Source organism: Enhydra lutris, unplaced genomic scaffold, assembly GCF_002288905.1.
Source record: "Enhydra lutris kenyoni isolate GAN:26980312 unplaced genomic scaffold, ASM228890v2 scaffoldscaffold4, whole genome shotgun sequence".
Classification (NCBI taxonomy): Eukaryota; Metazoa; Chordata; class Mammalia; order Carnivora; family Mustelidae; genus Enhydra; species Enhydra lutris.
In genome coordinates this window covers 60,065,497-60,079,943 of record NW_019154088.1, presented here as the reverse complement: position 1 = coordinate 60,079,943, position 14,447 = coordinate 60,065,497, and the positions used below count along the sequence as shown (strand labels likewise).

Sequence of the window (14,447 nt, the reverse complement as noted above, 5' to 3'; positions counted from 1 at the left end):
TGTCTCTGTCAAATAAATGTTTTTTTTTTTTAAAGAGATATAATGCAAGCCACAAATGTAATTTTAAAATTTCTAGTGGCCACGGTAAAAAGAACAGGTGAAATTAATTTTAATAATATACTTATTGTATGCAAACCCTGAAATATTAATATGTAATCAGCATTTTAGAATGATCAATGAGATATTTTGTTCAATTGTAACTTGTTTGTAAAGTGTATATTTTACATTTATAGCACATTTAAATATGGACCAGCTACATTCCAAGTGCTCAACAGACACATGCGGCAAGTGGCTACCATGCTAATGCTAGTCAGCAAAAATGCTGTCCATTTTACCTGTGAGGACAAACTCTGAAGAAAAGGGGAGAAAGCCAGCCTGGCGGAAAACGCAGAGGTGTTCAGTGGCCTGTTATGATGCTTTCTTATTCCTTCTTGCTACCTTAGACTCTCAGCTCTAAACTACAATGAGGAAAGTAACATATTTTTAGTCATTCCTGGGGAGGTGCGGGGAAGCTAGGCCAATGGCATCTCGAGGCCCTAAAGAAAAAAAAGTTTGTTCCCACTTAACCCCTGCTGCTTTGGGTGGGAAATCCAGTTTATTTATTATTATTTTTTTTTATTCATTTGACAGACAGAGATTACAAGTAGACAGAGAGGCAGACAGAGAGAGAGAGGGAGGGGGAAGCAGGCTCTCTGCTCAGCAGAGCCCGATGCGGGGCTTGATCCCAGAACGCGGAGGTCATGACCTGAGCGGAAGGCAGAGGCTTTAACCCACTGAGCCACCCAGGTGCCCCGGGAAATCCAGTTTAAATGAAGGTCAAGGCCTACTCCGCACAAAGGAACAGAATATCAAAGGAATTTGTTTGGGGGAGGGGAAAGAGGCCTTATTGAACTGTGACTTGGAAGGTGGGGTGGGGAGTGGGGCTTAAGGATGATTTATAAACCCGAGCTTCAAAGTATGCTCATCTCTATGCCAGACTCTCTGGTCATCCACCAGGCGACAGCTTGCACTGAGAGCAAAGGAAGAGGTAGAAATCCTAAGACAGAGGTGGGGTTGGAGCCCGAATTGGCCATAAACAAAGAATAGATCTAATTCTACAGTGTATGCCATGAAGAGGTTTTCTTATCTATCCTGGCAAACACAGAGATCTTTTACTGAACACATTCATCAAAATTGTGCCAAAGCTTTTGCATTATCAGGATTTTACAGATGTATTTAGAATAGAAAAGCATGTCCTCCTACTTTTTGAGAAACATGAAAGCACTAAATTAACAGCCCCCAAATTGCTGGTTCTTCTGAAATATCTAATTTAACTCCGGAGACAAATAGCGTAAGGTGTCCTTGTCCAATATTAAGTATGTATATATCAAAAAGTCAGAAAATACACGAGAATGTTCTCAGGGGACTATTAGCTTATTCATACTGGAAGTGAAAGAACAATGTATTAAAATCAGGTAATCACTCCTAACTAGCAAAATAAACTGTCCTCACCTTCTAGATAAAAACAGCCAGAAGAACAATATAAACTCCATTCTAGGACATAATCAAGGCCCGTGGCCAATTAACAACTTTTATTGGCAAAAAACATGCTGTAATCTGTTTTCCTTGCTATCCTTTGTTGGGCTCAATGACCTGTATGGAATTTGTTCTGTGAGTAATGGGTGGTGAACTCTAAACTGATGCTTTTCTAAACTGCGATCCAATAGGCAGGAGAAAAGCAGGTGATGTTGCACACAACCACAAAAAAGACCAGCACCTCCTGGAGAGGAGCCAGTACTAAACCCTGGCAATTCATATCTTTCAAGCATAATGAGTTCTTTAAAAGTCTGTATAAAAATTACATTGTAACAAAAATGTACTGTTAAGAGTATAATAATTTAAGTGTAGGCTCTATATCCAGAGAACTAAAAGATACAATAAAATCTCTAATTATGATATAATTGTTCAGTTTGGGTTTTTTAGTCTCAAAATTAGTCTGTGCTGCACATGTGCTTTTATTTTTAATGTTTTTAAAGATTTATTTATTTGTTTGTTTGAAAGAAAGAGTGTGCACACATGAGTGGGAGGAAGGCACAGAGAGAGGGGGGAGAATTTTAAGCAGACTCCCCGCTGAGCCCAAGGCACTAAATCCCACAGACCCTAGATCATGACCCGAGCCAAAATCAAGAGTCTGACGACACTTGACCAGCAGAGCCACCCAGGTGTCCCTGCACACATGCGTTTAAAGATTAAACATTAAAGGGCACCTGGCTGGCTCAGTCGGTAGAGCACGCAACTCCTGGTCTCAGGGTTGTGAGTTTGAGCCCCACACTGGGTGTAAAGATTACTTAAAAATAAAAATCTTTAAAAATTAAACATTAAATATTGCCAATACAATTATTTTTTTATGTTTTTTTGTATTATTTTATTATGTTTTTTTAGAGTAGGTTTTTTTCATTTATAAATAAAGGTTTTACTTATTTATTTGAGAGAGAGTGTGTAAGAAAGCAAGAGAACAGGAGCAGTGGGGAGGGGTGGAGGGAGAGGGAGAAGGCGGCTCTCTCCTGAGCAGGGAGCCCAACACGGGACTCAGTCCCAGGACTCTGGGATCATGATCTGAGCTGTAGGCAGCTGCTTAACCAAGAGGGCCACCCAGGACCCCTACAGTGTGTTTTTTAACGTTGCTGTGGACTGAATGTTTGTGTCTCCCTAGCCCCACCCCAAGTTCATATGTTGAAGCCTTAAAAACCACTATCATGGTAACATTTGGAGGTAGGGCCTTTGGGGGGGCAATTAGGTTCAGATGAAGTCATGAAAGTGGAGCCCTGTGATGGGATTAGTATCCTTTTAAGAACAGAAAAAGAGATTGGGATTTTCTCTTTCATTCATGGAGAGACTCAGTGAGAAGGTAGCTGTCTACAAGCCCGGAAAAGGGCTCTCACCAGAACTGGACAATGCTGGCCTCCTGATCTCAGACTTCCGGGCTTCAAGACTATGAGAAAATAAAATTCTGCTGTTTAAGCCGTTCAAGCCATTCAGTCTGTGGTAATTTGTTACAGCAGCCCAAGCTGACTAATTCAAACCTCAAATTCTAGTTTTTTCAATCTAAAGTGATACTTAGAAGACAGAAGAAATTAGAGTAATGTGAGAAATTTTTTTTTAATAGGGGAAGGGCAAGGGCAGAGGGAGAAAGAGAATCCCAAGCAGGCTCCATACCCAGCATGGAGCCCAACCTGGGGCTGGATCTCACTACCCTGAGATCATGACCTGAGCCAAAATCAAGGTTAGGGCACTTAACTGACCAAGCCACCTAGGCACCCCTGAGAAAATGTAATTTTAAAGTGATTGAATAGGAAACTGTGAAGCTGATGATGAACCTGCATGTTATTGAACAGCATCAGAAACAAGGCAGAAATAGTCAAATTAACAAAGATTTTTAATATTTTCATAAAGTGTAAAAACATAAACATCAAAGGCAAGCAACAAACTAGAAAAACAAATGGCCAAGCTTTGTTATAGGACACATAAATTACACAAATACCCACTTTCCAGTTGATAGATGGTTAAGTTGATGAGGCAGTAATTAATTTAACAATTAATAATAATAGTAACAGGCAATAAATTATTTTATACAGAAAAACAGCACAGACCCCACAGTCATGAAAGATATTCAAAGTCAAATAAAGTATCTTTAAGCTTTTTCTTTTTCTTTTTTTTTTTAAACTTTAAGCTATCAAAAATGTTAAACTAATAGAGCTAGGTATGCTTATTGCTGATGGTGGTACAAAATGTTCTAGACTCTTTGGAGAACAATCTGGCAGTACGCAACAAGAGCTAGAAAACTACTGATGCCTTCTAGGTAAATACATTCTGGGTTATAAGCCATAAGTAAAGAGCCCAAATAGACAAAGTAATTTATATGAAGATATCTGACGCAGAAACACCATAAAGCAGAAAAACTGAAATCACGTAAGTCTGCACATAAGGAATGGTGAGGCAAACTGGTATGTCACACAGCAGAAGACCTATAGTTGCTATTCAAAGTTGTAGGTGAGGTTCTATAAGCAGAGTAACAGAATGAGGTACACATAAAATGTAGAACATAATCTGTATTTTGAAAATGTGGGAATGCGGAGAGAAACCATGAATTCTGTTCTTTCCTATAAAGTTAAAAGAGTTCTAGCCATGGCCATGGTGTGGCTCTTGAGCCTGTTTTAAAAACCACTCAGAGAAGGGAATTGGGGAGGGGGCATTAAGGATCAGAGCTTTTTCTTGATGCCTCCAAATTCTCCTGTGATATGACTTTTTTTTTTTTAAGATTTTATTTTTAAGTAATCTCTACACCCAATGTGGGGCTTGAACTCACAACTCCAAGATCAAGAGGTGCATGCTGTACTGACTGAGCCAGCCCAGTGCCCCACCAGATACTTAAATTTTAATTGCAGTAATACATAAACTGTCAGTCTAAGGAAAAAAATCATCTCCCCACAAACAAGGTCATCTTCTCTAATCCCCACCCTCCTAGCTTGTACCCATGACTATCTATCGTTGCTGTAAAATGAGCAGCGGGAGGGCAGGAGACACACCCAGTGCCACCTTCAAAACCGGCCTACACCAGGCCTTCTGCCCCTGGCAGCCATGGGGCCCTGGTCAGCAACAGGAAGTCTTCCAGGTTGAGAGCAAGATGCCACTGAGCAAGTATACACTGTAGACTCTGGGACTCTTCCCAAACTCGGTTTTCCCAAACAAGACGGCACCTGTATTTGGGGCTGTCACCCGAGCCCAATTATTTTGTACAATCAAAAAGGAAACTTTCTCAAAGGCACCAAGAGTCAAAGTAAAGGGTCTTCCAGAGAGGACCACACAAGCAAGGAAGGATCTCACAGAACTTGTAAGTGTGTACTTACTTTCCGCAGCACATGTGATGCTTATCAGGCATGGCCAAGCCCAGCACGAGCATGCAGTACTTCTGGGCCAAGTACTTCTGTGCTGCCTCTATTTTACTTCTAACCAGTTCCATCTCTTTTTTCTCCACAAGGCCCCTGAAAAAGAAAATGATCATGTGGGTTCATTTGGGCCAGAAGTATAAATTATTTTGAAAGAAATACACAAGTGAGTCAATGCATCTCACCTCCCCCTTTCATTTACTTGATTTTGAGCTAAGGGAGGGCCTCCAAGCCCTTTGACATTTATCATTATAATCAGTATCTCGAGTTTTTGGTGAATTTTCACTTTTTTATAGATTCTTTATAGTATGTATCCTTAATCTTACATATAGGCCAACCTAATTTATACAGAATAGCTCAACTAACAAATTACCTACACTGGTTTCTGAGGCAACGAGCAGCCCATTTCCCTGCTGTTTTGTTAAAAGAGCGATGGAAGTTCTCTCCCTCCAGCATCCCCTGGGTTCCTGATGTTGCTACTAAGTTTGAAGGCTCAATGTTCAACCTTCTCAATGCTTCCCTTCTCCCAGTTCTGTGTTTGCTGAGGAAGCATGTGTGGAACACTCCTCTGGGAACTTTGGCATCAATTATAATAACCTTACTTCCCTGTGAAAACACTTCCCCAGTTCCAACTGAATTGCAAATGAAAATTTCCAAAAGACAACCTGTTCTTACTTTACAGCATGTCTGAAGCTTAAATAGAGTTGTTGCGGTACAATATAGTAGGAAACTGTATTTCTTTTTTTTTTTTTTTTAAGATTTTATTTATTATTTGACAGAGACAGAGATCATAAGTAGGCAGAGAGGCAGGCAGAGAGAGAAGGGGAAGCAGGCTCCCCGCTGAGCAGAGAGCCGACGTGGGGCTCGATCCCAGGACCCCAGGATCATGACCCAAGCCGAAGGCAGAGGCTTTAACCCACTGAGCCACCCAGGAGCCCCGGAAACTATATTTCTAACAATACACTCCAATGATGGCTATTGAAAAGTGAAGTGTCGGGGCGCCTGGGGGAATCTAATGCATGAAGATACTCAATAATATTCAATTATTACCTATTTGTCTGAAAACCAGCAACTCCTAAAAATATATAAAATGGAGGGGAAAAAGGAGTAGTAATTCAGGCTGTAGTAATACAGCCAAATACTGTTCAAGGACTTGACATTTATTAACATATGAGTCCCTCTAGGATTTATTCCAGCACCAAAGTCCATACCCTTAACCACTATAGGTACTATACTACCTCTTAAAAGTAAGTCAGTCAGTCGATAACACACATTAGCTTGATGGGAAGTTATGCCACCATTAAAAAATTATAATTATGAAGATGTAATAACTTGAAAAATACCGGTTTTTAAAATTGCAGAATTTTGCCTTTGTACAGAAGCTACAAATCGTAATTACAAATGGATAAACTCTGTATAAGAGAGTTCTGCTGACTGGGACGGGTTGGTGGACACACTGCAGAGAGGCTGAGAGGCTGGGGAGTTAGGTAGAGCTGGGCTCCCATCTCAGCTCCATCACTAACTAGGCAAGTCTTCTCCAGCCAGCTCCTTATCCTCTCTGAGCCATAGCTTCTTCATCTGTAAAATGGGGATAAGGATCCTTCTTCTGGAATTGGGGCTTGAATCATCTAAAACCACCAATGTATACCTCGGTACCCCTTCCAACTCTCCTCTCACAGGTTGTAGGCTTTCCTCCCAAGTAGCAACCTCTAAGCTAAAACAATATGAATTATCTCATCTAATCTGGATGATAACTCTGTAAAGTAGATACTACCATTATCCCTGTTCTACCTCACTGGTTTGACTGAAATCAATTTTTTACTTAAAGTTATTTAAGTCCAGATATCTCAATACAGTCTATATTTATTTTATATTTATTTTATTTATATTTATTTATTTTATTATATTTACTCTATAAATAAACTGACTGACTACTGGAAGCCTGAAAGTGAAACGTTAGTCTATTTATTTTAGAATCCCACCATAGAGCCAATCATTTTAAGGCTTGGATTTTTCTGTCATTCTGTAACTGATTCCTTCTAAGAAAGTCTACCTTACACCACTGTGCTCTAATAGTTTTAGTGTATTTCAAAAACAACTAAGAAACATTTTTCTCTGTTGTCTATTCCTATAAATATAGAAATGAAACAAAGGTCTCTGCTAGATTAGCAGTAATCCTCAGAATTAGAAAACACCACATAAAATATAAGTTCATGTGCTGTCAAAGTTTCATCAGGTCTTTTTCATCAGGACTCCTCAAACCTTCTGAGCCTCCAGCTGGCTAAACCCTTTTGCTTGCCACCATTGAAACAGTTCATGAGGGGCTCCTGTGTGGCTTAGTCGTTAAGCATCTGCCTTTGGCACAGGTCATGATTCCACGGTCCTGGGATTGAGCCCTGGGATTAAGCCCCGCATCCAGCTTCCTACTCAAGCCAGAAGCCTGCTTTTCCCTCACCCACTCCCCCCGCTTGTGTTCCATTTCTCGCTGTGCCTCTGCCAAATAAATAAATAAAGTTTAAAAAAACAAAAAAAACCTCCTCATGATCTCTGGCTGCCCTGCTGTGAAGGCAGCCCTGAAATAATGCGGATGTGGTATATTATGATGGCTTCACTGCAGTAGCAGTGTCTGAATTATTTATCTGGTTCTTCACAAAACTGCTGTCCAGATACATTTATCTATCCATAAAATGTTTTTCGAACTGCTTGGTTGTACATACGGATTTTGCGTTTCAAAAACATTCCACAGCAAGGAACTGATGACTCTGACAGCATTTCTAACAGCTAAATCATTGGGTTGGTTCCACATGTACTGGGGAGGGCAGCCTGGGCACTTGGAAAGTTCCATGGATTACAAAAGGTCACCAAGCCTGAGAGGCCTTGTTCTGCTCTGAACTCTGAGTTTCCAGATTCTTGCCCTGTACAGCTCTGAGCCACCTCTGCCTAAAGCACTTAAATTCTTCCTATGTAGCCTAAGAAATCTTGTTTGCTTCTGTGATATGGAATATCATTTGGGTTGTATCTATAATTTTTTTTTAATTTTTAGTTTTTTTCACTAGATGCTTACAAAGGCCTAGCAAGAATCTCATAAGCATAAAAACCAGAGAACCAATATCTATATCTGCAGTGTCCAATATGACAGCCATGAGCCACATGTGGCTATTGTGCACTAACTGTGGTTAGTCTGAACTGAGGTACATTGCAAGTGTAATACAGATATCAGATTTCAAAGACATACTACAAAAAAAAAAGGTAAAGTATGTCATCAGTAACTTTCTAATATTGACTACGTTACAATCACATTTTTGAGTCACTGCATTAAATAAAATACATTATTAAAATTAAATAAAATGTATTTTATTAAAAATAAAATACATTTACTTTTATCTCTTACACTTTTTTTAAATATGGCTACTGAAAAATTTTAAGTTACATACATGGCTCTCATTATATTTCTACTGGGCAGTGCTGGTCTATAGTATCTGGAATATTCTGTTGCTAGAAAAACACTTGAATTATTCAGTTAGTTTTAAGAACGGATGACCTCCTCCCATATAAGATGTTTTTGTATACCCCAAAACTTTAAATATTTCCATCATTTCTTTACCTTGGTTTTAACACTGGCAATAAAACAACTTTAAAGTGCACTACAAAATCCCACTTACACCATATAGCTTTTGGGTTTCTTTTCCAGGGAGATTTTTTCCAAGTAATGAGATAAATAGTACAACAATGCCATGAGGAAATTGTCAAGATTTTTATTCCTATGGGGAGAGTAAAAAAAGAAGAAATGAATGCTAACATATTTATTTTTTTCTTCAAATTTTTATTTAAATTCTAGTTAGTTAACATGTAGTATAAACATATTTCAAACATAAAACTTATCCTAAGAATACATGGGCACACAACAGAAGAATACGCAGAAATACACATTATCACGCCTATCACACAACTAATTCACCATTTAAAATTCTATCCTCTATACTACTGAAGATGTAAGAAATCTGATTTTTATGACCAAACTTTTTAGGGGAGGCGGGTCACACACTAAATTACAATTTTGCTTATCAACTAGTTTTAATTTTTGAGAAGTTTTCATTAATAATATTTTCCATTGTTTAAAAAAATGTACACATGTGTAAAGTAAAAAGTCCTCTCACTCCTTTGCTACCATACTCCTATCCTACTTCCAAGTGACAGCCACTGCTAAGAGTGGAATGAATCCTTCTTGAACTTTTCAAAGCACAGACCATTACATAAGGCCCTCCCCCACCAACACACATACATATGCATGAATATGTGCCTTAAAATTTTCTTTGGTAACGAAGAAGATAATGCTATATATACACAAGTCTTTACAACTTGCTCTTGTCACTTAACTGCTTAGCATGAACCTCCTTCCACAATACCATGTTTCGATTTTCCTCATTCTTTTAAAAGCTGGATAAAGTATTCTAAATCTCATAATTTATTTAACTAGTCCTCAATATGGTGGATATGCAGGTCTTTTAAAAATATTACTGACAGGGGTGCCTGGGTGGCTCAGTGGGTTAAAGCCTCTGCCTTCGGCTCAGGTTATGATCCCAGGGTCCTGGGATTGAGCCCCGCATCGGGCTCTCTGCTCAGCGGGGAGCCTGCTTCCTCCTCTCTCTGCCTGCCTCTCTGCCTACTTGTGATCTCTGTCTGTCAAATAAAATAAATAAAATCTTTAAAAAAAAATATTACTGACATTGCTGCAACAATTATCCTTATGGCCACATCTCTCAGTAACTTCCTAGGAGTGAAATTACTAGGGCATGGTATATATATGGTATATATATGAAATATGCTAGGGCATATTAAAGCTTCACAGTTTTGCTCTAGGAAAAGGTTACACTGATTCATGATCCCATCTCATCTGTTTTAAACCTAGAAGCCTTCTGGGACGCCTGGGTGGCTCAGTGGGTTAAGCCTCTGCCTTCAGGTCAGGTCATGATCTCAGGGTCTTGGGATCGAGCCCCACATCAGGCTCTCTACTCAGCAGGGAGCCTGCTCCCCCCTACCACCTCTGTCTGCTGCTCTTCCTACTTGTGATCTCTCTCTCTCTATCGAATAAATAAACAAAATAAAATTTTAAAAAAACCTAGAAGCCTTTGTCTTCTTTCTAAACATTACAAGATTTTTGCTGCTTCCTTTCTAGCAATTGCAAATTTGTTAGAATTTGCTAGAATTTGGCACTCTTTCTTCAACTATACCTTGACAACCAGACGAAGATGAACACTGCAGATTTTTGTTCCACAACATTAGTAACTACCTGTCCTGGGTTGGGTTCTCCCAGAAACAGACTCTGAGACGAAGATGTGAGAGTTAAGTAGTTTACTTAGGAAGTGCCCACAGGAAACATCGGTATCAGGGTTGGGAAGCCGGACAAGAAAGGGAAGGAAGCCCACACAGCAAGCAGTGTTAACAAGTTCATTATCCCGGTAGACAGATGCAGTTCAGTCCTGTGGGGGGCTCTGGGAGACAGTGCAGAAAATTTCTCAGAGTTATCCTGACAGAAGGAAGCTGGGATATTTTGGTACCAACTCTCCATCTAGCACAACTCTGACTGAAGACTGCTTCTGGGACACTTACTCGCCAGTGCTCCCAGCTTGCCCTGTAGTCAGGCTGAGTGTGCTCCTGCTGCAGAATAAAGCTTCAGGCCCCACAAGCAGCCTTCGCTGAATGCTAAGGGAATGTGGGAGGGCTGCCAATCTTTGGGTACCCAGTTTTCATTGAGCATTGACAAGTATGGCGCCATGAGAAGCACTTTCCACGTACAGCCGGACAAAGACATAATTACTTCTGATTTTGTATCTGAGGAAACAGGCTTAGAAAGGTCAAGAAGCTCACCCAGAATCATGCACCTAGTACCTGCTCGGGCTCCAAACATGTGAGTGAGTTCACTTCAATGAGTGAGTATACCCTCTAACCATTACAGAAATATAACATAGTCTTTATGGGACTTCAACAACGTGCTCTCCATACTCGCCCTGGGGCTTTCTTTTGGGCTCCTGTGACTTCGGCTTTCTGTCTTTGGTCTCATCTCAGAGACTGACTCCTGAGGGCATGGCTGCATAAAGCCAGTCCCATGTCCTTTCTCCAGAATCATATTTGTCATCATTGATCAGTCAGAATTGCTCCAGATTAAAGATAAAAGGTCTAAAATGTCTCACAAGCATTACATACCTCATAAATGTTGTAAAAGAACAGATCCGCTGCATCTCAGTATCTTGCAGCAAAAACAAAGCAACAACTGAAAGGAGAGAAGATGAACAATTGAGAGAGGGACAAAGGGCTGTCACAGAGGTTCAGGATATGTGAAGATGCCGAGACAGTCACTCACATTTAGCATCATGTAGTGTCACGTTGCCCTGCTGACCTCGTTTCTCTAAGGCTTTAGGTGACTTATCCTCTCTTGAAACAAACTTTTTATCTGTCAACCTGTTTTGGAAGAGAACAGTCTCTAATGGTGGTCTGAAAGGTCTCAAGTTGTATTTAATTGATCCTGAGGTACACGAGGCTTTTACTATAAAGGAAGGAGAGCCTGAGTGTCAAAACCCCAAAATGGGTTTTGTTTAATGGAGGAGAATTCTGGAATGCATTTTATTAAACATTACATTTACCAGGAGAGGGGTAGAAGAAATGCACACTACCTGATATAAAATGTAAATACCAATTCCATCCAAAACAGATCATTTAAATCACCTATTACTCATCTCTTTAGACAATCTATTTATGGTGTAGCTACCATTTTCAGATTTAAAAAAAAAGTAAAAATGTTGAAAATTTGCTATGAGCCAAATTATCACAGGGATATATCTGCAGGGACTACTGTAACATCTCCCACAATGGAGAAACAGTGCATGTTCTTTCCTTAATGGGTATCTATACACCAACCGCCGATAACGGAAATGATATTTTCTTAGAATTTGTGACAACTTGAGCCATTCTGCTGAGAGGAGCTATGAGCAGCGCTTGTGACGGTTGGGAAGACGGTTATACCTGTCTGAAGCGGGACCGTCAGTTTCAGCAAAGTGTATTGCTTTGCCTTTCTTTCCTTTCTCCTTGAGTTCCACTGCAGGTGTAAAACTGTAACAGAAGGGAGAAAATTAGGAACGTAACCTTTCCCCAGGAGGAAGACTGATCCTAGCAGGAAAGTAGCTCATGGAATCTCAGGACTCACAGATGTTATGAGTGGCGTCTGAAGAGAATCTGAGCCACTGTAGATATTCGATTCACATATTTACATGTGGGACAACCATCTAGAAAAAGATGAACATTTTAGGCTTTATGTTCAGCCTCTACATATAAGCAGCCTCCAGAACACCACCATACACAAAACATTTCCATCCAAAAATGTTGTAGTAGCTTCACAAGAAAACAGAAAGCTCATGAGAAATCTGGAGAGATGGTTTTATTTATTGAACACTTGTTAACACACCAAGTGCTTTTAGGCACAATCTTACTCAATCACAGCGATTCTGTGAGGAAAATACTACTAGTGTGGCCACTTTTACACATGAAGAAACTGAATCTTAGAAAAAGATAAGTAATGTGACGAAGATCACTGAGGTCGTGTCAGAGCCAGGATCCGGGTCTGGGATCTCTCACCACAGAGCCATGCGTGTACCCACCAGGCAGTCCTGCCTCCTGAGCTGCCATCTCAGTCGTCACTGCTCTGGACTTTTTGACTATCTCACTGAAGGTTTCAGGACCCTTTATTTCACTCAGTCAAATAAACAACTCCGTTCTTAAACTCTAAGGTCACACAAACATTTACTAAGCAGTAACTGGGCTAAGAAGGGACCATGACTGAGCAACAAACACACAGATACTGAGGCCATACTCTGTCACACTTTGCTCTGACAGGAAAAGAAGATGGCGTCTGTTCAAGTCCACACACGGCCTCTTGGGAATATCAGCAAATGCTTAATAGAAAAACCAAGAAAAACATTTTGAAGACCAGCAAAATGTGGTTCCTGCCTTTACAGAGAGTACATTTTCTGGGAGAATTGGGGTGTCTACCAAATACATTGGTTTGGAAGCCCAAAATGGATTATGATTTTCATAATCTGTTTCTGTCTGAAACAATGCCAGAATGATAACACGACCCAGAAGTTTAATCTGCCCACAGTTTCATGTCTCTCAGCTAAGCTTAAGTGCAAGTGTAGTAACAGAAGCACATTCCCCCAGACTTTACTCATTCTCTAAAGATGGACATGAATCATGTCTACTCTCTTCTTCTCCTTGTCAACACAACAGTTTTGTGTATTTTAACAGTTGGTTGGTTTTGTTTTTTTTTGACACAACAGTTTTGAAACAACTTTCTTTGAAAATTTTCTGGGATTGATATTACCCACAAAGTAATCATTTTAGAGAAATACTTTCCTGTGGGCATAGTAAAGCTAATCAGTTTGCCTCTTTCTTCCCCCAGGAGTTTTTGCCAACCTCAGATTGCAGAATAGCTTAGCTCCCAAAAGCATGTACATCATGTCACCACAAGGGAATGACCTTTTGCATTTTTCTCCCCCCCCCTTTTTTTTTTAAAGATTTTATTTATTTATTTGAAAGAGAGGCAGTGAGAGAGAGCATGAGCGAGGAGAAGGTCAGAAGGAGAAGCAGACTCCCCATGGAGCTGGGATCCCGATGCGGGACTCGATCCCGGGACTCCGGGATCATGACCTAAGCCGAAAGCAGTCGTCCAACCAACTGAGCCACACAGGCGTCCCTCCTTCTTTTTTTTTTTTTTTAAAGATCATTGGCACCACGTTGATCAGTGGATGATTTCTAAGCTTTTCATTCTGATGCTCCCCTTATCGCTGGTGCCCAAGGACTGGGTATTTAGTGGGGGAGGGTATGCCGAAATATTGAGGGGGTGGGTGGGAAAAAAAAAGAAACGGATAAATACCAAATGTTGGTGGAGCCTACCACCAAAGAAAGACTGGGGATTAGATGGGGCAGAGAGGTGAAATGGTGATAAAGAGGTCTATCTTCCAAACTGTATATTTTCATTTTATTTGCATTTCTATTAATAACAAGAATATATGGATTTATTTCCTGCATCACTAAGAAAAAGTTGACAGAGTTGACAGAGACACACAGAAAGCATTATATGGTTGATACGTTATATTGACAGACCATTTGGATAGCCTTTAACAAAATAATCTCCCAAACATCTAGACTTTTTTTTTTTTTAAAGTAGGCTCCTACGCAGGGCTCAAACTCACAACCCTGAGACCAAGACCAGAGCTGAGATCAAGAGTCATATGCTTTGGGACGCCTGGGTGGCTCAGTTGGTTAAGCAGCTGCCTTCGGCTCAGGTCATGATCCCAGCGTCCTGGGATCGAGTCCCACATCGGGCTCCTTGCTCATCAGGGAGCCTGCTTCTCCCTCTGCCTCTGCCTGCCATTCTATCTGCCTGTGCTTGCTCTCTCTCCCTCTCTCTCTCTGACAAATAAATAAATAAAATCTTTAAAAAAAAAAAAAAAAAAAAGAGTCATATGC

At 40.3% G+C, this 14,447-nt stretch overlaps 1 protein-coding gene across 1 annotated transcript in view; it reads right to left on the bottom strand.

The window, feature by feature from the left end:
* The window catches only part of LOC111140613 (protein phosphatase 1 regulatory subunit 36), a 29,934-nt gene that overhangs the window by 4,750 nt on the left and 10,737 nt on the right, over window positions 1-14,447 (bottom strand). The window contains 5 exon segments of the mRNA XM_022492808.1: window positions 4,887-5,021; window positions 8,588-8,686; window positions 11,130-11,196; window positions 11,287-11,384; window positions 11,946-12,032. Coding sequence (XP_022348516.1) covers window positions 4,887-5,021; window positions 8,588-8,686; window positions 11,130-11,196; window positions 11,287-11,384; window positions 11,946-12,032 — 486 coding nt within the window.